The sequence below is a fragment of the Haliotis rufescens genome, unplaced genomic scaffold, assembly GCF_023055435.1.
Source record: "Haliotis rufescens isolate VD_foot unplaced genomic scaffold, xgHalRufe1.0.p SCAF_10, whole genome shotgun sequence".
Classification (NCBI taxonomy): Eukaryota; Metazoa; Mollusca; class Gastropoda; order Lepetellida; family Haliotidae; genus Haliotis; species Haliotis rufescens.
In genome coordinates, this window is record NW_025963780.1 from 42357447 (window position 1) to 42382272 (window position 24826).

The 24826-nt window shown below is 45.7% G+C and overlaps 1 protein-coding gene across 1 annotated transcript in view; it reads left to right on the forward strand.

Annotated features, from left to right (window-relative positions):
- Positions 1–2776: 2776 nt before the first annotated feature.
- LOC124114687 overlaps positions 2777–24826 on the forward strand; it is a 62337-nt gene continuing 40287 nt past the window's right edge. Inside the window, exons 1-2 of the mRNA XM_048390897.1 lie at positions 2777–3232; positions 18374–18996. Of these exons, the coding sequence (XP_048246854.1) occupies positions 18868–18996 (129 nt within the window). The 5' untranslated portion in view covers positions 2777–3232; positions 18374–18867. The remainder of the gene's footprint in view (positions 3233–18373; positions 18997–24826) is intronic.

A 24826-nucleotide genomic window follows, 5' to 3' on the forward strand; every position in this document is an offset into this window, starting at 1 on the left:
AAGATCGAGTACAATTCTTCAAAGAGATTATGTTGTGTTGACTTGACACATGTTGGAACCTTTAACTTATAAGTTGTAGGAAGTGAATTCTATTTTCACTACTGATGACTATGAAAGGACATTGTTAAAGTCTTAGTGTTGTGAAATATACAACGCATATCAAGCATGTTAACAACTCCTTTGGACTCAAGAGAAGGCTAAACACGCCAGTCATATGTAGATCGTTATTCATAACAAGTATATGTTTATTACGCATATCAAATACTGCCGGTAGCTGCTATTATAAGTCGGTACTTATACACGCACTGATGCCGTCATGTAGCTGGAATATTGTTGAGTGTGGCGTTAGACAGACAAACACGCACTGATGCCGTCATATAGCTGGAATATTGTTGAGTGTGGCGTTAGACAGACAAACACGCACTGATGCCGTCATATAGCTGGAATATTGTTGAGTGGCGTCAGACAGACAAACACGCACTGATGCCGTCATGTTGCTGGAATATTGTTGAGTGTGGCGTTAGACAGACAAACACGCACTGATGCCGTCATACAGCTGGAATATTGTTGAGTGTGGCGTTAGACAGACAAACACGCACTGATGCCGTCATACAGCTGGAATATTGTTGAGTGTGGCGTTAGACAGACAAACACGCACTGATGCCGTCATATAGCTGGAATATTGTTGAGTGTGGCGTTAGACAGACAAACACCCACTGATGCCGTCATATAGCTGGAATATTGTTGAGTGTGGCGTTAAACAGACAAACACCCACTGATGCCGTCATGTAGCTGGAATATTGTTGAGTGTGGCGTTAGACAGACACACACCCACTGATGCCGTCATATAGCTGGAATATTGTTGAGTGTGGTTTATACAGACAAACACCCACTTATGCCGTCATATAGCTGGAATATTGTTGAGTGTGGCGTTAGACAGACAAACACGCACTGAGGCCGTCATATAGCTGGAATATTGTTGAGTGTGGCGTTAGACAGACAAACACGCACTGGTGCGGTCATATTGCTGGAATATTGTTGAGTGTGGCGTTAGACAGTTTTAAGCCACTTTTAAGAATATTCCAGCAATATCACGGCTGGGCACACCACAAATTGTCACCACATATTGTACCCATGTGTGCCAAATCAAACCCGGGATTTCGGGGTGACGAACAAACGCTCTAACCACTAGGCTACCCCACCGCTTTGATACTGAATAGGTTCACACAGTACTAACACCAATGGTAATTAAATATTAAAACAAAGATATCAATGATCATAATATTGATACTGGTAATAATAGTTGAGATGAATACTTGTTATAGTAACATTAAAACACCATAATTCAATTTAAATAATGATTATATTAACGACCAACAACAACAATAATAATAACAATAATAATAATGACATTAACAATATGAAAAAAACCACTACTACTCTAGGACCGCCATCCTTACTACTGGTTGATGCATGTCATTGTATCTCAGTTGTGTAGGTCGATGCTCATGATATCAATCACTGGATTGTCTGGTCCAGACTCCATTATTTACAGACCGCCGCCAAGTAGCTGGAGTATAGCTGAGAGATGCGTTAAACAACAAACAAACAAAATGTAGGACCGCCCTCCTCAATAAAATAATGATGGTAGGAAAAATGCAGATTTTACAACTATTTCCTAGACATGGCATATTATATGAAACTAGTAAACATATTCTGGTTGTTAAGATACTGTTCACAGTTATATATTTTTGAAAGAAATCACATCACTGTGTCGTTTTATTGTCGTTATTGAAGTGCACCCAAGTCTGCCACCTTTACTAACATCGGGGCGGTCGGGTAGCCTAGTGGGTAAAGCGTTCGCTCGTCACGCCTAAGACCCGGGTTCGATTCCCGACATGGGTACAATGTGTGAAGCCCATTTCTGGTGTCCCCCGCCTTCATATTGCTGGAATATTGCTAAAAGCGGCGTAAAACATTGCTTAAAGCGGCGTAAAACCATACTCACTCACTCACTTTACTAAGATCATTGTTCGAATGCTGAAAGAGGTCAAACATACACGATATATTTACGTGGAGTAGGTCAAGTATGATTTACTTGTGTGAGTAACGCAGAGTAGTATTAAGTATGGGGAATTGCGTCAGTGGCGCACAGAGTATGATAGGACGTGGTATGTAGCCATGCTTCATTTCTCTCACGTCATACGTCTCACTGATATAAGCCCAACACTAGTCGGTGATCCGACATTTTTGACAGTAGAGGTGCAACTGTTTGTTGTTTGGTTGTCATGACGACAGACTTCAAACTAACCGAGAGACACCCTCACCCTGAGCCATGAGCATAAACGTAAAACCGATTAGGGGCTATGGGGGTCAGTACATATGCTTAGAGTTACAGCCCTAAACATGTATGTTCCAATAAAGTTTTGGTCAGATGTAGCAGTAATCTGAAACCAATACTATACTGAACATGGGCATTCATCCTCTCAATTGTTACCTCCCTTAGATTTCCCTTTTCTTTTCTTTTTTTTTTTTTATCTAGATTTTCTATTTTTTTCTTTTTTGCAATAACCAACCAGAAATAGTAAATTAAAGAGGATCGGGTATATGTTATATCATACACCAGTTATCTCCCTTTGATACATATATATTAACCTGTTAAATAACGTTGTTTATTCAGGTTCAAGGTTGAAACTCCGTTGGGGGTATTCTGTGTAAATGTCCCAGATTACATGATCTTGACACAATAAAGCTTTGTCATGAAAGTCACATTGACAGATATTGAACTGTGGTATAACCCACGCTGAATTAATTCCGCACGCGTTCTAGCTGTTGTTTTGCAAACCACGTTAAATGACCAGGCTTGACCACTGGGATATCAGGGGATATTAGTGATCAAGGTGTGTTACGCTTCATATACGCCGACAGCGGTAGGCAACTCTCCACACCAGCGCAGTAAGAACCAACAGCGTTCGAGATTTGGTCGTGATTGACAGGTGCTTGTTCGTTTGACTGACAGGTGTGTATTGCAGAGCGACTGAGTTAGGCAAGGGAGACTTGTCATTGACTGTGGAAACATACCGTTCAGGTCAGAGGACATTGTGCAGTTGTAAATCACGGCATGGACAACGTGAAGATAACGTGATCTCTTGGAGTCAGTGAAGACTACATCCATACCGACTGATTAGATTTGTGTTCCCGGGGAGGAAAATAACGCGCGTATGGCAATAAGGTAAGTTCATCTATAGTGATCTATAGGTTATACAGGGGTGTGGTGGGGAGGGTATGTGTGGGGGTGGGGTGGATATGTGGGGATGTGCTGATTTTGCTCATAAAAAACAAAACATTAATGGATATAATTCGGGAATCAAAAAGTAGTTACACGAAATGAGTTAGTTATGTGTTTTGAATATGTCAATATGGTGAGCATAATTTTTTTAAAAAGGGGGTGGGGGTCGGGGGTTGGGGTAGGGGGGCTCTACAGTCCTCCCTGGATCAGAGTAAACTCTAAGCAGAGTAACCCTAGTTACCAGTATACCTCCCCCAGTTAAATAGGTTATTTATTAGAGAATGCGAATTGTCAGATTTCACATTTTTGAACTTTTAATGAATTGTGATGAAGACGGGTTTTCGAACTACATCTAATTGGAATTTCGGGGTTTACTGTATCAGGGGTGGGTGATAGTGTTCGACTCCGACTTTATATTTGGTGATAAGTAATTTTTCATTAGCAATCAGACATTCGTGATCAGTCACAATGAGAGTGTAAAATGGTGATGAAGGGTATGCATTTCAGTATTTATTTCCACGACACAGGTGCACATGTTTCAATGTCATGGGGAATAGGATAACATTGTAATCACTCAGAAAAAATGTCACGCGGGTACCACGTTCATGTTCATGGGATAGGTATACTTTTTTCTTGTCATAGACCCCCTTCCACCTCCGATAATAACGACTGCCACCCCTAGCGGGTAGGGATTGCCGATAGGTCCCCAGCAACCTATGCTACCCCCCACATCAAGCCGGCACGCCTGATAAACTGTTTGTTGCTTAACGCCGCACTCAGCAATATTTAAGCTATATGACGGTGGTCTGTAATAATCGAGTCTGGACCAGACAATCCAGTGATTGACATCATTAGCATCGATCCACGTAATTGGGATACGATGACATGCATCAACTAAGTCAGCCTGACCAGTCGATCCCGTTAATCGCCTTTTACGGCAGGCATGGGTTGCTGAAGACCTATTCTACCCCGGATCTTCACGGGTCGCCTGATAAACTGAAACACTGCTCCACGCGTCCAGACAAAATGTTACTCCGGAATTCCAGCCTAGTTCGGCAAGGGTTTAATCTGACCTTTATAGTCAGATTACATCCCTGCCTCGGGAAGATTCAATATTGCTGGAATATTGCTAAAAGCGGCTCACTCAAACTATACTCACTCACTCACCCACTCCATGGTGGAATTTGTACGAAGTAACCTGTATAAAAAAGGTTGGCTTGCCGTAAGAGTGATTTGTGATCATGGCTTGTCTGGTCAAGATTCGATCGTTTAGATGCTGGCGTGATATATCTGCAATATTACTGCGAAGAGTGCGGCGTAAATCAACACTCACTCGATTCCTTAATGGAAATGTACAAGATATCCGTGAAATATATTTCTATCTTCATATAAAAGTGTAAATAAAGTTGACACCAGAACCACACACAGCACACTAACCGCAGCTCTGAATAACTGTGACATACTTCCTATTTCTATACTGTATTATTTATGTAGATTCTCTCACCGCCGTGGCAATACCCTTAACACCTTCCTCAAAAGTTCTGTGGTCTGACCCGTGAAGGGGTGGTCGGGTAGTCTAGTGGTTAAAGCGTTCGCTCGTCACGCCTAAGACCTAGGTTCGATTCCCGACATGGGTACAATGTGCGAAGCCCATTTCTGGTGTCCACCGCCTTGATATTGCTGGAATATTGCTAAAAGCGACGTAAAACATTGCTAAAAGCGACGTAAAACATTGCTTTAAGCGGCGTAAAACCATACTCACTCACTCACTCACTGACCCGTGAAGACCCGGGGTAGAACTGGCCTTCAGCCTCCCATGCTGTTTCAAATACATCGAATAACCATTTCTTGTTGGTTCCATTTGTAACCACCAACAAACAGGGGTGTAAACTTTCTTTTGTCCTGTAGTTTTACATGATATCTTCCCAATGACAATATAAATAACCAAACATCTTGTTGTAGTTGGTCTCACAATCCCATATTTTTCCTTCCGCCCAGCCATTTCTGAAACGCCAAAGCCCTAAACGAAGCAAGTCTAGATTTTCCTCAGGTTAAGGTTCGTGATCTCCCATCTCGAATTGTTTGATAGACATTACTTAGAAGTTGACGGATGACAAAGCAGACACAATTCATGGATGACAACTTCTTTAATTACTGTAAAGGTGACGTTTCAGTATAGATCCTTATACCGTTGTCAAGCAAGAACTTCCACCTCACTGGGTCTCCTTTTAAAAATAAATGGAGTTCTTTATTTCTATCAAAATTACATATTTTCAGAGACTAAGCGTTTGTCTAACCTTACTGATGGCATTGTCATGTAGTCCCAAAATACAATTTGACTTGTGAACATATTTTTCACGCCAGTACATATTTGAACGGCACTTGTACCCTTGTCTGTCGGGTCTGTAGTGGTTAACTGTGTTTGCTGTGTAACGCCGCACTCAGCAACATTCCAGAAATATGACGGCGGTGGTTTATTGCGCTACTTGTGTACACAGTAGTAAACCTATCAATGTCATTAAACAATATAAGTAAACTACGTTTATAACGAACACGTTTAGAAAGAACTGACGGATATAATAAATTATTTTTTGTACCGGTCATTTGCTGTATATGATGAATAGATGCTTATAACGAACAACTGTTATAACGTACTAAAATTAGTGGTCTCTTTGAGTTCGTTATAACGGAGTTAGTTCATTTCAAGTTATAATTTACTTTCAGTTATCAGTAAATTAATATGATCACCGTTCATTTGCATTTGAGTACAAGTATATATACCACCCAAACGAAGTAAAGGACGTCCGAATCTACAGTAATATGATTGTTTGTTGTTTAACGCCACACTCAGCAATATTCCAGCTACATGACGGCGGTCTGTAAATAATCGAGTCTGGACCAGACAATCCAGTGATTGACATCATGAGCATCGATCAACGCAATTGGGATCGATGACATGCATCTACCAAGTCAGCGAGCCTGACCACCCGATCCCTTTAGTCGCCTGTTACGACAAGCACAGCCGCCTTACGGCAAGCGTGGGTTGCTGAAGACCTATTCTACCCCGGATCTTCACGGGTCCACAGTGTGAAAGAATCAGATGTTCTTTAACTTCTTTTGATAAGTGTTATTGCCATTATGTTTGTTGGGGTGAAATTTCTACCATTAACAACAATATTATTTTTATGTAAAACGTGGTTTCTACATTAACCAAATATAAATTGAATTTAAAGAGTAAACAAGCATCATGAAGGATAAATGAACTCTATATTCATTAGGAATGATTTCGCAGTTACACGCGTGGCATGTTAAACTGTGGCATAGTATCTCAGTGAGCTAGCACTATAAATCGGCATCAGTCCGGACTAGTACAAGCAGCCACACAAACACACACACGTACATGCAAGTGCAATAATCTTGGACGCGACGTTAAACCCCATTTCACCTCCTACACGCGTAGCATAGACACCGGTCACACAGTCCACAACTATTATGACCGATCCTCTGTATGGTCTCAACATCACGATGTTTTTTGTTTTTGTAAAAATATATTTCACATTAGGTGCCACGATGTTTCAATAGACCCTACAGGACCACGTAGCTGGTCTAACGGATCGTAGTATGTGCAGGCTTAGAAGTCATTATTTGAGCAGAGCTTCTGACATTCGCTCTAACATTACATGGTCCATTTTCTGATTTTTTTTTCTAATAATTTATACATGAAACTCTAACTCTTTAATATTGTTATTAAATGTACATTTTTTTTCAAGAATTTTACATTTATCCACATAATATTTGGCCGTACGTAGAACATAATTGAGTATCGTTTCGTCGGTGGACACACTCTTTGTCACGCCAAATAATACCGTATCTCTGTAATTTTCATATATCCTATCATTTTTATTCACTTTCATCCATTTAAAAAATCCAACTGACCCAAAATGGATGGACAGTTGGGCAGTAAAACAAATAATGTTGTATTGTTTCCGACACTCCACATCCCGACATGGGTACAATGTGTGAAGCCCATTTCTGGTGTCCCCCCCGCCGTGATATTGCTGGAATATTGCTAAAAGCGGCGTAAAACCATACTCACTCACTCACTCACTCCGACACTCCACATCTGTTACATTTGTTACTGGTCTTGATACACGAAGTACAACTTTCTGTGTTTCATTTCTGTTTTGAGTTAACCGTCCCACGTTATTAGGACATGTTTAATGAAAATATGGTTTATACCTCCTACAGAATGTTTTTCCAGTGTCTCCTCTTTGTAATGTGGAGGCGCGGTCGGGTAGCCAAGTGGTTATATTTAAAGCGTTCGCTCGTCACGCCGAAGACCCGGGTTCGTTTCCCGACATGAAGCCCATTTCTGATGTCCCCCGCCGCTGAGTGAAACCATACTCACTCACTCACTCACACACTTACTCACTCGTAATGTAGCTCAGTCACACGGTCACTCACTCACTCACTCACTCACACACTTACTCACTCGTAATGTAGCTCAGTCACACGGTCACTCACTCACTCACTCACTCACTCACACACTTACTCACTCGTAATGTAGCTCAGTCACACGGTCACTCACTCACTCACTCACTCACTCACACACTTACTCACTCGTAATGTAGCTCAGTCGCACGGTCACTCACTCACTCACTCACTCACTCACTCACACACTTACTCACTCGTAATGTAGCTCAGTCACACGGTCACTCACTCACTCACTCACTCACTCACACACTTACTCACTCGTAATGTAGCTCAGTCACACGGTCACTCACTCACTCACTCACTCACTCACACACTTACTCACTCGTAATGTAGCTCAGTCACACGGTCACTCACTCACTCACTCACTCACTCACACACTTACTCACTCGTAATGTAGCTCAGTCACACGGTCACTCACTCACTCACTCACTCACTCACACACTTACTCACTCGTAATGTAGCTCAGTCACACGGTCACTCACTCACTCACTCACTCACTCACACACTTACTCACTCGTAATGTAGCTCAGTCACACGGTCACTCACTCACTCACTCACTCACTCACTCACACACTTACTCACTCGTAATGTAGCTCAGTCACACGGTCACTCACTCACTCACTCACTCACTCACACACTTACTCACTCGTAATGTAGCTCAGTCACACGGTCACTCACTCACTCACTCACTCACTCACACACTTACTCACTCGTAATGTAGCTCAGTCACACGGTCACTCACTCACTCACTCACTCACTCACACACTTACTCACTCGTAATGTAGCTCAGTCACACGGTCACTCACTCACTCACTCACTCACTCACACACTTACTCACTCGTAATGTAGCTCAGTCACACGGTCACTCACTCACTCACTCACTCACTCACACACTTACTCACTCGTAATGTAGCTCAGTCACACGGTCACTCACTCACTCACTCACTCACTCACACACTTACTCACTCGTAATGTAGCTCAGTCACACGGTCACTCACTCACTCACTCACTCACTCACACACTTACTCACTCGTAATGTAGCTCAGTCACACGGTCACTCACTCACTCACTCACTCACTCACTCACACACTTACTCACTCGTAATGTAGCTCAGTCACTCACTCACTCACTCACTCACTCACTCACACACTTACTCACTCGTAATGTAGCTCAGTCACACGGTCACTCACTCACTCACTCACTCACTCACACACTTACTCACTCGTAATGTAGCTCAGTCACACGGTCACTCACTCACTCACTCGTAATGTAGCTCAGTCACACGGTCACTCACTCACTCACTCACTCACTCACACACTTACTCACTCGTAATGTAGCTCAGTCACACGGTCACTCACTCACTCACTCACTCACACACTTACTCACTCGTAATGTAGCTCAGTCACACGGTCACTCACTCACTCACTCACTCACTCACACACTTACTCACTCGTAATGTAGCTCAGTCACACGGTCACTCACTCACTCACTCACTCACTCACACACTTACTCACTCGTAATGTAGCTCAGTCACACGGTCACTCACTCACTCACTCACTCACTCACACACTTACTCACTCGTAATGTAGCTCAGTCACACGGTCACTCACTCACTCACTCACTCACTCACTCACACACTTACTCACTCGTAATGTAGCTCAGTCACTCACTCACTCACTCACTCACTCACTCACACACTTACTCACTCGTAATGTAGCTCAGTCACACGGTCACTCACTCACTCACTCACTCACTCACACACTTACTCACTCGTAATGTAGCTCAGTCACACGGTCACTCACTCACTCACTCACTCACTCACACACTTACTCACTCGTAATGTAGCTCAGTCACACGGTCACTCACTCACTCACTCACTCACTCACACACTTACTCACTCGTAATGTAGCTCAGTCACACGGTCACTCACTCACTCACTCACTCACTCACACACTTACTCACTCGTAATGTAGCTCAGTCACACGGTCACTCACTCACTCACTCACTCACTCACACACTTACTCACTCGTAATGTAGCTCAGTCACACGGTCACTCACTCACTCACTCACTCACTCACACACTTACTCACTCGTAATGTAGCTCAGTCACACGGTCACTCACTCACTCACTCACTCACTCACACACTTACTCACTCGTAATGTAGCTCAGTCACACGGTCACTCACTCACTCACTCACTCACTCACACACTTACTCACTCGTAATGTAGCTCAGTCACTCACTCACTCACTCACTCACTCACTCACTCACACACTTACTCACTCGTAATGTAGCTCAGTCACACGGTCACTCACTCACTCACTCACTCACTCACACACTTACTCACTCGTAATGTAGCTCAGTCACACGGTCACTCACTCACTCACTCACTCACTCACACACTTACTCACTCGTAATGTAGCTCAGTCACACGGTCACTCACTCACTCACTCACTCACTCACACACTTACTCACTCGTAATGTAGCTCAGTCACACGGTCACTCACTCACTCACTCACTCACTCACACACTTACTCACTCGTAATGTAGCTCAGTCACACGGTCACTCACTCACTCACTCACTCACTCACACACTTACTCACTCGTAATGTAGCTCAGTCACACGGTCACTCACTCACTCACTCACTCACTCACACACTTACTCACTCGTAATGTAGCTCAGTCACTCACTCACTCACTCACTCACTCACTCACACACTTACTCACTCGTAATGTAGCTCAGTCACACGGTCACTCACTCACTCACTCACTCACTCACACACTTACTCACTCGTAATGTAGCTCAGTCACACGGTCACTCACTCACTCACTCGTAATGTAGCTCAGTCACGCGGTCACTCACTCACTCACTCACTCACTCACACACTTACTCACTCGTAATGTAGCTCAGTCACACGGTCACTCACTCACTCACTCACTCACACACTTACTCACTCGTAATGTAGCTCAGTCACACGGTCACTCACTCACTCACTCACTCACTCACACACTTACTCACTCGTAATGTAGCTCAGTCACACGGTCACTCACTCACTCACTCACTCACTCACACACTTACTCACTCGTAATGTAGCTCAGTCACACGGTCACTCACTCACTCACTCACTCACTCACACACTTACTCACTCGTAATGTAGCTCAGTCACACGGTCACTCACTCACTCACTCACTCACTCACTCACACACTTACTCACTCGTAATGTAGCTCAGTCACACGGTCACTCACTCACTCACTCACTCACTCACACACTTACTCACTCGTAATGTAGCTCAGTCACACGGTCACTCACTCACTCACTCACTCACTCACACACTTACTCACTCGTAATGTAGCTCAGTCACTCACTCACTCACTCACTCACTCACTCACACACTTACTCACTCGTAATGTAGCTCAGTCACACGGTCACTCACTCACTCACTCACTCACTCACACACTTACTCACTCGTAATGTAGCTCAGTCACACGGTCACTCACTCACTCACTCACTCACACACTTACTCACTCGTAATGTAGCTCAGTCACACGGTCACTCACTCACTCACTCACTCACTCACACACTTACTCACTCGTAATGTAGCTCAGTCACACGGTCACTCACTCACTCACTCACTCACTCACACACTTACTCACTCGTAATGTAGCTCAGTCACACGGTCACTCACTCACTCACTCACTCACTCACACACTTACTCACTCGTAATGTAGCTCAGTCACACGGTCACTCACTCACTCACTCACTCACTCACACACTTACTCACTCGTAATGTAGCTCAGTCACACGGTCACTCACTCACTCACTCACTCACACACTTACTCACTCGTAATGTAGCTCAGTCACACGGTCACTCACTCACTCACTCACTCACACACTTACTCACTCGTAATGTAGCTCAGTCACTCACTCACTCACTCACTCACTCACTCACTCACACACTTACTCACTCGTAATGTAGCTCAGTCACACGGTCACTCACTCACTCACTCACTCACTCACACACTTACTCACTCGTAATGTAGCTCAGTCACACGGTCACTCACTCACTCACTCACTCACTCACACACTTACTCACTCGTAATGTAGCTCAGTCACACGGTCACTCACTCACTCACTCACTCACTCACACACTTACTCACTCGTAATGTAGCTCAGTCACACGGTCACTCACTCACTCACTCACTCACTCACACACTTACTCACTCGTAATGTAGCTCAGTCACACGGTCACTCACTCACTCACTCACTCACTCACACACTTACTCACTCGTAATGTAGCTCAGTCACACGGTCACTCACTCACTCACTCACTCACTCACACACTTACTCACTCGTAATGTAGCTCAGTCACACGGTCACTCACTCACTCACTCGTAATGTAGCTCAGTCACGCGGTCACTCACTCACTCACTCACTCACTCACTCACACACTCACTCACTCGTAATGTAGCTCAGTCACACGGTCACTCACTCACTCACTCACTCACTCACTTTATCCCGAGGACAGTCAGGGAGTACATGGACTTCATCCTCTGTATAAGTATGGCAGGAAGACAGTCACTGGATACCTCCACGGTACAGTTGTACTCACACTTCAGTCAAGCAAAGCAACACTACTGGAGCAGCTTTGTCTCAGTATTGATGTCGGCAATAAAGTTGTGTTGGGAAACATGCGTTCAATGTATCATTGTCATGAAAAGGTCGACATGCTCGCCTTGGCGTGACTAGTCAAAGAGTACTGGTGTTATTGGGACATATCTTCCATAGAATACAGAAATTGTGCCCTAGGTTGAACACAAAGTAAATTGTTTGCTGGATGCTGACCAATCCACGAACTACTCTTGTAGGATGATATTATTGGTACACGTGTGTGAATGCACACATCACCCCCCCCCCCCCCCCCCCCCCCCCCCCCCCCACCACACACACACACACACACACCCGTCGCTCCACACTCTCCTGTGGCACCCCGACCTCTCTTTCTCAATCTCTTTGAGTCAGAATTACTCATGTTTTCGAGACATGGCAGATTTTATTATGCAATTGACAGTCTGCGCTCGGTGTCTCCGTAAGTAAAGATCAATGCCTTATTAGTTGTCACGAACAACAACAAAGTGCACTTAAGTCTGTATGCGGGAACCCTGATAGTTATTACTCATAACATTGATTGTTTGTTTAACGCCAACCCAGCAATATTCCAGCCATATGACGGCGGTCTGTAAATAATGGAGTCTGGACCAGACAATCCAGTGATTCACATCATGAGCACCGATCCACTCAATTGGGATTCGATGACATGCATCAACCAAGTCAGCGAGCCTGACCACCCGATCCCTTTTTTCGCCGCTTACGGCAAGCACAGTCGCCTTTTACGACAATTATTGTCGCCATTTACGGCAAGCTTCACATGCGGTGAACACGGGCGGCCAAATGGTGCAAGGCACGAAGTTGTGTCCCCTTGACCCACCAGGATCTGCTGGTCATGGATCAGTCAGTTCTTTTCCGTGCTCCAGGGTCATAAACGTTTTCGACCTCCACCACTTTTTTCGCTCAGTGTAATAACTGGAACATTATTTAAAGCGGCGTTGACCCAACTCACCCACTCACCCATTGAAATTGTAATTCTGAAGAGCCAGAATCAGCCTGTTTGTAGTCGGATGTTCACTAGGATACAGTTATGTTTAATTTATAGATCACGCTAAATAAGACGGTATCAAAGATTCCGTAGATATTTACAATACGATACCACGCTTTAGAACGACGATACCCCCTAGCCTCTCATTCATTATACACGGGACCCGATCAAGATACATTTATTGGTTGAATACAGATACAAGGATTATATCAACATAGTTAACATTTGTTTATTCATTAGTCGAATGGTTCTACCTCAGTTAATCAAGCCTGCACGTTATTGTTGGAGCGTACATGGAGATAACCTACTTAGACCGTGAAACTCCGCAGAGGCGACCGATACCGTTATCGTTCGCTCTTCACGCTGCATGCCCAGGTTTGGTTCGGGCATGGATAGAATAAATGTCCCCTGTCGTTTAACTGTACAACTATTCCTAAAAAGACGTAAAATACTACTTTCTTTCGTTCCCTTTTTAATATTTTATTTTACATTACTACGTTCCCTCTGTCGCGATCCTTTTGACGCCGGATCAAGATCCTTTCGCGACTCCATCGCGATCCTTTTGACGCCGGTACCGGATCCTTTGGCGTTTCCATCGCGATCCTTTTGACAAGGAAACTGACCTATACATATTAAAGGAAACTGACCTATACACATTAAAGGAAACGGACCTTTACAACGACACTGACCGATACAAGGAAACTGACCGATACAAATAAACTGGGCCACAAAGATAATTATCGTCAGCAAACAAATTACTCATCAATTCCAATCGATTATTGATGAAGTTCATTAATCAAAATGAAAAACATCATTGATTGCCTATTGATTGCCCTACAAGGAAGTATACCCGGAGAGACGCTAGCTGGTTTTCCCCGACACAGTGTCAGGACTCCGTGTTGACGCCTCAGTTCTACACCTGTGTTGTAAGTGAGAATGAGAGTTCATCGATGAGGAACTGATGTCAGCACTGATCTCTTCCAGGAAGTATCAGTCGACACATCTGAACACCGTAGGCAGGGGTACAGTGGGGGAGTCAGGGGATGTCGTTAATGCCACAGTCAGCAATATTCTATTAATATCATGACTGTTTGTTGATAATCGAATCTGGATCGGGCAAACCAGACAATAAGGCATGGGCACTGGGACGGGCAAACCAGACAATAAGGCATGGGCACTGGGACGGGCAAACCAGACAATAAGGCATGGTCACTGGGACGGGCAAACCAGACAATAAGGCATGGACACTGGGACGGGCAAACCAGACAATAAGGCATGGACACTGGGACGGGCAAACCAGACAATAAGGCATGGGCACTGGGACGGGGAAACCAGACAATAAGGCATGGACACTGGGACGGGCAAACCAGACAATAAGGCATGGTCACTGGGACGGGCAAACCAGACAATAAGGCATGGACACTGGGACGGGCAAACCAGACAATAAGGCATGGACACTGGGACGGGCAAACCAGACAATAAGGCATGGGCACTGGGACGGGGAAACCAGACAATAAGGCATGGACACTGGGACGGGCAAACCAGACAATAAGGCATGGGCACTGGGACGGGCAAACCAGACAATAAGGCATGGGCACTGGGACGGGCAAACCAGACAATAAGGCATGGGCACTGGGACGGGCAAACCAGACAATAAGGCATGGGCACTGGGACGGGCAAACCAGACAATAAGGCATGGACACTGGGACGGGCAAACCATACAATAAGGCATGGGCACTGGGACGGGCAAACCAGACAATAAGGCATGGGCACTGGGACGGGCAAACCAGACAATAAGGCATGGGCACTGGGACGGGCAAACCAGACAATAAGGCATGGGCACTGGGACGGGCAAACCAGACAATAAGGCATGGGCACTGGGACGGGCAAACCAGACAATAAGGCATGGGCACTGGGACGGGCAAACCAGACAATAAGGCATGGGCACTGGGACGGGCAAACCAGACAATAAGGCATGGGCACTGGGACGGGCAAACCAGACAATAAGGCATGGACACTGGGACGGGCAAACCATACAATAAGGCATGGACACTGGGACGGGCAAACCAGACAATAAGGCATGGGCACTGGGACGGGCAAACCAGACAATAAGGCATGGGCACTGGGACGGGCAAACCAGACAATAAGGCATGGGCACTGGGACGGGCAAACCAGACAATAAGGCATGGGCACTGGGACGGGCAAACCAGACAATAAGGCATGGGCACTGGGACGGGCAAACCAGACAATAAGGCATGGGCACTGGGACGGGCAAACCAGACAATAAGGCATGGGCACTGGGACGGGCAAACCAGACAATAAGGCATGGGCACTGGGACGGGCAAACCAGACAATAAGGCATGGGCACTGGGACGGGCAAACCAGACAATAAGGCATGGGCACTGGGACGGGCAAACCAGACAATAAGGCATGGGCACTGGGACGGGCAAACCAGACAATAAGGCATGGGCACTGGGACGGGCAAACCAGACAATAAGGCATGGGCACTGGGACGGCCAAACCAGACAATAAGGCATGGACACTGGGACGGGCAAACCAGACAATAAGGCATGGGCACTGGGACGGGCAAACCAGACAATAAGGCATGGGCACTGGGACGGGCAAACCAGACAATAAGGCATGGGCACTTGGACGGGCAAACCAGACAATAAGGCATGGACACTGGGACGGGCAAACCAGACAATAAGGCATGGACACTGGGACGGGCAAACCAGACAATAAGGCATGGGCACTGGGACGGCCAAACCAGACAATAAGGCATGGACACTGGGACGGGCAAACCAGACAATAGGGCATGGGCACTGGGACGGGCAAACCAGACAATAAGGCATGGTCACTGGGACGGGCAAACCAGACAATAAGGCATGGGCACTGGGACGGGCAAACCAGACAATAAGGCATGGACACTGGGACGGGCAAACCAGTCAATAAGGCACTGGAGTCACCGGGCCAAACCACCCGAGTCAGTTTAGTCGCCTATTACAAGTAGTGGCGTGCTGGGTACCTTTTGTAGCCCGGATGTAAACAGGTACAGCAGGGTGGAAGAGCTCTGATTTTAGCGGGGCGGTCGGGTAGCCGAGTGGTGAAAGCGTTCGCTCGTCACGCCTAAGACCCGGGTTCGATTCCCGACATGGGTACAATGTGTGAAGCCCATCTCTGGTGTCCCCCGCCGTGATATTGCTGGAATATTGCTAAAAGCGGCGTAAAACCATACTCACTCACTCACTCTGATTTTAGCATACAGTGAAATCCCGTTATTCCGGAAAACTCGCCACACCGACACATTCTATTTGGAACGCCTTTTGCATACCCAACGGGACAGTTCTCCACATCCAAGATAAGTTAATCATGCCATTTCTCAAATAGTCGTCCTCATTGACAAGGGCACACCTATGTACATAAATTACCAAATCCAATCATCAACTTTGGCACGAATAACATTCGTTAACTCATTGTAATGGTAACAAGAACAATGTTACTTGACGAATCTGCTTGTGTGTGGGGTTTTGAATAGAGTGAAGTTGGGAAACACTTTCCTCCGGGACCGCCTCCGTTGTCTATTGGTCGATCGCGTCATAGGACCGCCTCCGTGGTCTAGTGGTCGGTCGCGTCATAAGACCGCCACCGTGGTCGAGTGGTCGGTCGCGTCATAGGACCGCCTCCCTAGTCTAGTGGTCGGTCGCGTCATAGGACCGCCACCGTGGTCTAGTGGTCGGTCGCGTCATAGGACCGGCTACGTGGTCTAGTGGTCAAGTCGCGTCATAGGACCGCCTCTGTGGGCTAGTGGTCGGTCGCGTCATAGGACCGCCTCTGTGGTCTAGTGGTCGGTCGCGTCATAGGACCGCCTCTGTGGTCTAGTGGTCGGTCGCGTCATAGGACCGCCACCGTGGTCAAGTCGCGTCATAGGACTGCCTCCGTGGTCTAGTGGTCCGTCGCGTCATAGGACCGTCTCTGTGGTCTAGTGGTCGGTCGCGTCATAGGACCGCCTCTGTGGTCTAGTGATCGGTCGCGTCATAGGACCGCCTCTGTGGTCTAGTGGTCGGTCGCGTCATAGGACCGGCTACGTGGTCTAGTGGTCAAGTCGCGTCATAGGACCGCCTCTGTGGGCTAGTGGTCGGTCGCGTCATAGGACCGCCTCTGTGGTCTAGTGGTCGGTCGCGTCATAGGACCGCCTCTGTGGTCTAGTGGTCGGTCGCGTCATAGGACCGCCACCGTGGTCAAGTCGCGTCATAGGACTGCCTCCGTGGTCTAGTGGTCCGTCGCATCATAGGACTGCCACCGTGGTCTAGTGGTCTAATCGCGTCATAGGACCGCCTCCTTGGTCTAGTGGTCGGTCGAGTCATAGGACAACCTCTGTGCTCTAGTGGTCGGTCGCGTCACAGGACCGCCACCGTGGTCTAGTGGTCGGTCGCGTCATACCAAAATACGTTGAAAGTGGTACTAATCGTTTCCCTGCCTGACGCTCGGCATTGAGGAGATGAAACAAGGACTGGTCGACTCCGAGTCAGGATACTGTATCTGAGTAGGGTATCCATGGTATGGTATCTCAGCGGGCTAGCTCTATACAACTAGTCTGGACTGGGACCAGCAGCCACACACACGTGCATGCACGTCGCTCTATACCTGCAATAATCTTGAACGTGACGTCAAATCCCGTTACACCTCACCTCACCTCACCTCACCTCACCTCACCTCACCTCACCTCGCATCCCTTGCGGACAAATGCCACTTGGGACGTCTATGTTTTCATACAAAGGTACCGTTCTTAAGATTTGTTAATCCGAGCGCTTAATACTCCTGACAATTTCTCTGAGGAAAAGTGTCTGGATTTAAGGGGTTCAGTGTGTACAGTGTTACATTCACATCAATACTGCAGAAACATGATCTGGTTTTCATAACATTCTCTTTTTCCCAGGAATCGCCTGTGGCTTTTAACGGGACTCCAAGTGACCTTGAAACGTGGTCCCCAAAGAGTTGTGACAGATCTCCGGACAGTGTGACACAGGACAACGTGACACTGTACAAGATAACCAACGCTGCCGTGACAGGCATACAATACAACGCTGTGATTAAGCTCTTGTAACGCTCGTTTATTCTTCCCCATCAGTCAGTTACCCTTTGTATCAGATAACATACGGGTGCGCAGCGGGTGCCAGGGTACATCTGTACCACTTGTCCTCTACAGAAGAACATTTTCAATTCCAGCGTGACAATTGTGGCGCCGTCAGGAAGAGAAAAAAGACATTAGCTATCATATAACTTCTGGTGATCCTTGGGTCCCCATGTGACTGTCAGCGTATACAAGAGCTTTGGATTCAAGAGTTCAAACGTCAACGCTTGATTGAGCATTACACCTGTTCGAAGGAACTAAACATTGACACGTGACGGATAGGTGCAGTCACGTGACGTATGTCTGAAGCGACCTGTGTGAAGGTGGAGGACGCCGTCACTTCGTGCGACATGACGACGGGGAGGCTGGCCGCTGGGTTTACTGCGGATGATGGCGAGGATGACATACCCGATATTCCTGTACTCAAGGTAGGTTCACGGGTAGAAATGTCACGTTGTGTGCACATGATGCCGGGTAGGTTCACGGATAGAAATGTCACGTTGTGTGTACATGGTGCCGGGTAGGTTACGTGTGGAAATGTCAAATGGTGTGTACATGGTGCCGGGTAGGTTACGGGTAGATATGTCACGTTGTGTGTACATGGTGCCGGGTAGGTTACGGGTAGAAATGTCAAATGGTGTGTACATGGTGCCGGGTAGGTTACGGGTGGAAATGTCAAATGGTGTGTACATGGTGCCGGGTAGGTTACGGGTGGAAATGTCAAATGGTGTGAACATGGTGCCGGGTAGGTTACGGGTAGAAATGTCAAATGGTGTGTACATGGTGCCGGGTAGGTTACGGGTAGAAATGTCAAATGGTGTGTACATGTTGCCGGGTAGGTTCACGGGTAGACGTGTCACGTTGGGTGTACATAATTCAACTAAGGTAGGCATACCATTTCGGGTAGGTTCACGGGTAGGTGTCCGTGTGACAAGATCACTTTCCAGCTGACATATTATACCTGAACGCTTGCCTTTCCAAGCTACTTTTAATGTGTACAGTGTGTGAACCCCGCCCCGTCGCGACTCAGGAAACACATGTCACTGTGTACTTGACGTAATACCCTCAGTTTTGAGGGTCCAATGAATCGCGATAGTGAGTTAGTGAGCGCTTTTAACAGTATCCCAGTCATATCACGGCGTGTCAGATTAATGTGGGAGGAAAGCCCGAAGTGATGCAGGTCTCAGACGTTTACCACTTCGGTGAAACCCACGAGCACGGGTATAGTGCTGACAAACAGAGAAATATTATTGAGTCGAACCGAGATTCGAACCCACAATTATAGATTTCTGGCCAAGGGTGTGTTGTGATATGTCACAGACTCAAGTTTTGACCATCCTTGTTCAATTATCTGACGATCCAAAATAAATGAGACAGTTGAGACACAAGCGATCAATCTCAAAACATGCTTTGTCATGATGATTTAACAGATTTGACCACTTCCTAATATTTGTACAGTTAATGGTTAACAGGCAGTTTTGAACATGGGTTGGCTACTGTATTTACTTATGTATTTATTTTTGGTGGAGATATTGTAATGTGTATGTGTGTTTATGTGTGTACGTGCGTGCGTGCGTGTGTATGTGTGTATGTGTATACGTGCATGCGTGTGTGTGTATGTGTGTACGTGCGTGTGTGTGTATGTGTGTACGTGCGTGCGTGCGTGCGTGCGTGCGTGTGTATGTGTGTACGTGCGTGCGTGCGTGCGTGCGTGTGTATTTGTGTACGTGCGTGCGTGCGTGCGTGCGTGCGTGTGTATTTGTGTACGTGCATGCGTCTGTGTGAATGTGTGTACGTGCCTGCGTGTGTGTGTATGTGTGTACGTGCGTGCGTGTGTATGTGTGTACGTGCGTGCGTGTGTGTGTGTGTATGTGTGTACGTGCGTGTGTGTATGTGTGTGCGTGCATGCGTGTGTGTGTATGTGTATACGTGCGTGCGTGTGTGTGTGTGTATGTGTGTACGTGCGTGTATGTGTGTGTATGTGTGTACGTGCGTGCGTGTGTGTGTATGTGTGTATGTGTGTACGTGTGTGTGTATGTGTACGTGCGTGTATGTGTGTGTATGGGTGTACGTGCGTGCGTGTATGTGTATGTGTGTACGTGCATCTGGATGTGTGTGTAATAGCTGACCAGACAATAATCAGAGCTTTACCCCTTAAGAACGTCCCTGACAATCTGCATAAACTAAGTGTAAAATACATATATAACTAAATACAGGGACGCAGGCAAGGCCGGACGTATCAGACCTCATATCATGACGGGGGCGGTCGGGTAGCCCAGTGGTTAAAGCGTTTCCTCGTCACGCCGAAGACCCGGGTTCAATTCCCGTAATGGGTACAATGTGTGAAGCCCATTTCTGGTGTCCCCCGCCGTAATATTGCTGGAATATTGCTGAAAGCGGCGTAAGACCATACTCACTCCATGATATCATGTCGAATAAAGCGGGTAATCTTTACTATCAGAAAGGTAAACTAAGACAATTCTAAAGTTTGCCACATCTACGAGCGAGTGACGTAACATCAAACATCGCATCTGTAATATCTCATCCAGATAGTGGCGACCATGTCAATAAACATTATTCCCTTAAGTAACCCAACAAGTATGATAACGATTGTAAGTCCTTTCGTTATGTAATCCACATTTTGATAGACCTGGTCAAGTTGTCCTGCTCTGGACACGTACAATGCCAGTTCTATCCTTCCTGCCCTACTGTCGGCGTCTTGTGATGGGGGAAATGGCATGGGATGGGTTGGCTGGAACACTCTTTGTCGTGACCCGTAAATATCCGGGTAGAATAGGTCTTCAATAACCCAGGCCTGCTGTAAAAGGCGACTCTGCTTGTCGTAAGAGGCGACAAACGGGATCGGGTGGTCAGGCTCGCAGATTTGGTTGATGCATGTCATCGTATCCCAACTGCGTGGATCGATGTTAATGATGTCAATCACTGGATTGTCTGGTTTAGAATATTGCTGAGTGCGGTGTTAAACAACATCAAACCAACAAAGACACTGTTTGTAGGCCAATATAGACACGGATCCAGTGTCAAGTTCCTACATCAAAGTGTACAGCATTGTGGTACGTTTCTATAGACTCTCGTAACGGGAGTAGGACGCTGCTTGTTGTCGGGCTGTTTACACGAACGTCATTACACCACGCGAGACCTACTTTGTAATTTTATTTGCACTTAGCATGTTGTATAGTATTACGATTAGTTATCGGGAAATGTCATAAACCCCAAAATTTACTATCACGACTCCCTGTGTGCATTACGTCAATATTACTACTCTCATTCAATATGTCGCCTGTTTGGCCCTAGGTTGTTACCAGTGCGATGTATTGACTGGTCCAGGGTGCGATATCGTTCTCACCTAGACGCAGCTGCGCCCTTCATTAACAATAAATCAGACGCTAATTATATTAAGAAAAGAGCATGTAAACTCACACCGTGTAACCTGCATCGCAGAGAGGCTCTCCAGGGGGATTCCTGACTTGAACAGTTCCCCTGGAACAGGTGACGTAATTGATCGGGTAGTCAGATATCAAATTTGCAAGAGCGATTTTCTTTGAAAAGCTACAAATAAGTTGTTTTGGGTTGTTTTGTTTTCTTTCTTTGTTGTTTAACGCCGCATTAAGCAATATATACCAGCTGTATGTCAGCGGTCTGTAGAAAATCGAGTCTGGACTAGACAATCCAGTGATTGATATCATGAGCACCGATCCTTGCAATTAGGATACGTTGACATGCATCAACCAAGTCAGCTAGCCTGGCCACCCGATCCCGTTAGTTGCCTCTTACGTCATACAGCCTCTTACGTGTCCACACAGCCCATTCCTATATATACATACCCACGTGTCCATACAGCCCATTCCTATATATACATACCCACGTGTCCATACAGCCTATTCCTATATATACATACCCACGTGTCTATACAGCCTATTCCTATATATACATACCCACGTGTCCACACAGCCTATTCCTATATATACACACCCACGTGTCCATACAGCCTATTCCTATATATACATACCCACGTGTCCATACAGCCCATTCCTATATATACATACCCACGTGTCCACACAACCCATTCCTATATATACATACCCACGTGTCCACACAGCCTATTCCTATATATACATACCCACGTGTCTATACAGCCTATTCCTATATATACATACCCACGTGTCCATACAGCCTATTCCTATATATACATACCCACGTGTCCACACAGCCCATTCCTATATATACATACCCACGTGTCTATACAGCCTATTCCTATATATACATACCCACGTGTCCATACAACCCATTCCTATATATACATACCCACGTGTCCATACAGCCTATTCCTATATATACATACCCACGTGTCCATTAAGCCCATTCCTATATATACATACCCACGTGTCTATACAGCCTATTCCTATATATACATACCCACGTGTCCACACAGCCCATTCCTATATATACATACCCACGTGTCCATTAAGCCCATTCCTATATATACATACCCACGTGTCCATACAGCCTATTCCTATATATACATACCCACGTGTCCACACAGCCCATTCCTATATATACATACCCACGTGTCCATACAGCCTATTCCTATATATACATACCCACGTGTCCATACAGCCCATTCCTATATATACATACCCACGTGTCTATACAGCCCAATCCTACATATACATACCCACGTGTCCATTTACCCCATTCCTACATATACATACCCACGTGTCCGTACAGCCTATTCCTATATATACATACCCACGTGTCCACACAGCCCATTCCTATATATACATACCCACGTGTCCGTACAGCCCATTCCTATATAAACATACCCACGTGTCCATACAGCCTATTTCTATATATACATACCCACGTGTCCATATAACCCATTCCTATATATACATACCCACGTGTCCATACAGCCCATTCCTATATATACATACCCACGTGTCCATACAACCTATTCCTATATATACATACCCACGTGTCCATACAGCCTATTCCTATATATACCCACGTGTCTATACAGCCTATTCCTATATATACATATCCACGTGTCCATACAACCTATTCCTATATATACATACCCACGTGTCTATACAGCCCATTCCTATATATACATACCCACGTGTCCATACAACCTATTCCTATATATACATACCCACGTGTCCATACAGCCTATTCCTATATATACATACCCACGTGTCTATACAGCCTATTCCTATATATACATACCCACGTGTCCATACAACCCATTCCTATATAAACATACCCACGTGTCCATACAGCCCATTCCTATATATACATACCCACGTGTCCATACAACCTATTCCTATATATACATACCCACGTGTCCATACAGCCTATTCCTATATATACCCACGTGTCTATACAGCCTATTCCTATATATACATATCCACGTGTCCATACAACCTATTCCTATATATACATACCCACGTGTCTATACAGCCCATTCCTATATATACATACCCACGTGTCCATACAACCTATTCCTATATATACATACCCACGTGTCCATACAGCCTATTCCTATATATACATACCCACGTGTCTATACAGCCTATTCCTATATATACATACCCACGTGTCCATACAACCCATTCCTATATAAACATACCCACGTGTCCATACAGCCCATTCCTATATATACATACCCACGTGTCCACACAGCCTATTCCTATATATACATACCCACGTGTCCATACAGCCTATTCCTATATATACATACCCACGTGTCCACACAGCCCATTCCTATATATACATACCCACGTGTCCATACAGCCTATTCCTATATATACATACCCACGTGTCCATACAGCCCATTCCTATATATACATACCCACGTGTCCATACAACCTATTCCTATATATACATACCCACGTGTCCATGCAGCCTATTCCTATATATACATATCCACGTGTCCATACAGCCTATTCCTATATATACATATCCACGTGTCCATACAACCTATTCCTATATATACATATCCACGTGTCCATGCAGCCTATTCCTATATATACATATCCACGTGTCCATACAGCCTATTCCTATATATACATACCCACGTGTCTATACAGCCTATTCCTATATATACATACCCACGTGTCCATACAACCTATTCCTATATATACATACCCACGTGTCCATACAGCCCATTCCTATATATACATACCCACGTGTCCATACAACCCATTCCTATATATACATACCCACGTGTCCATACAG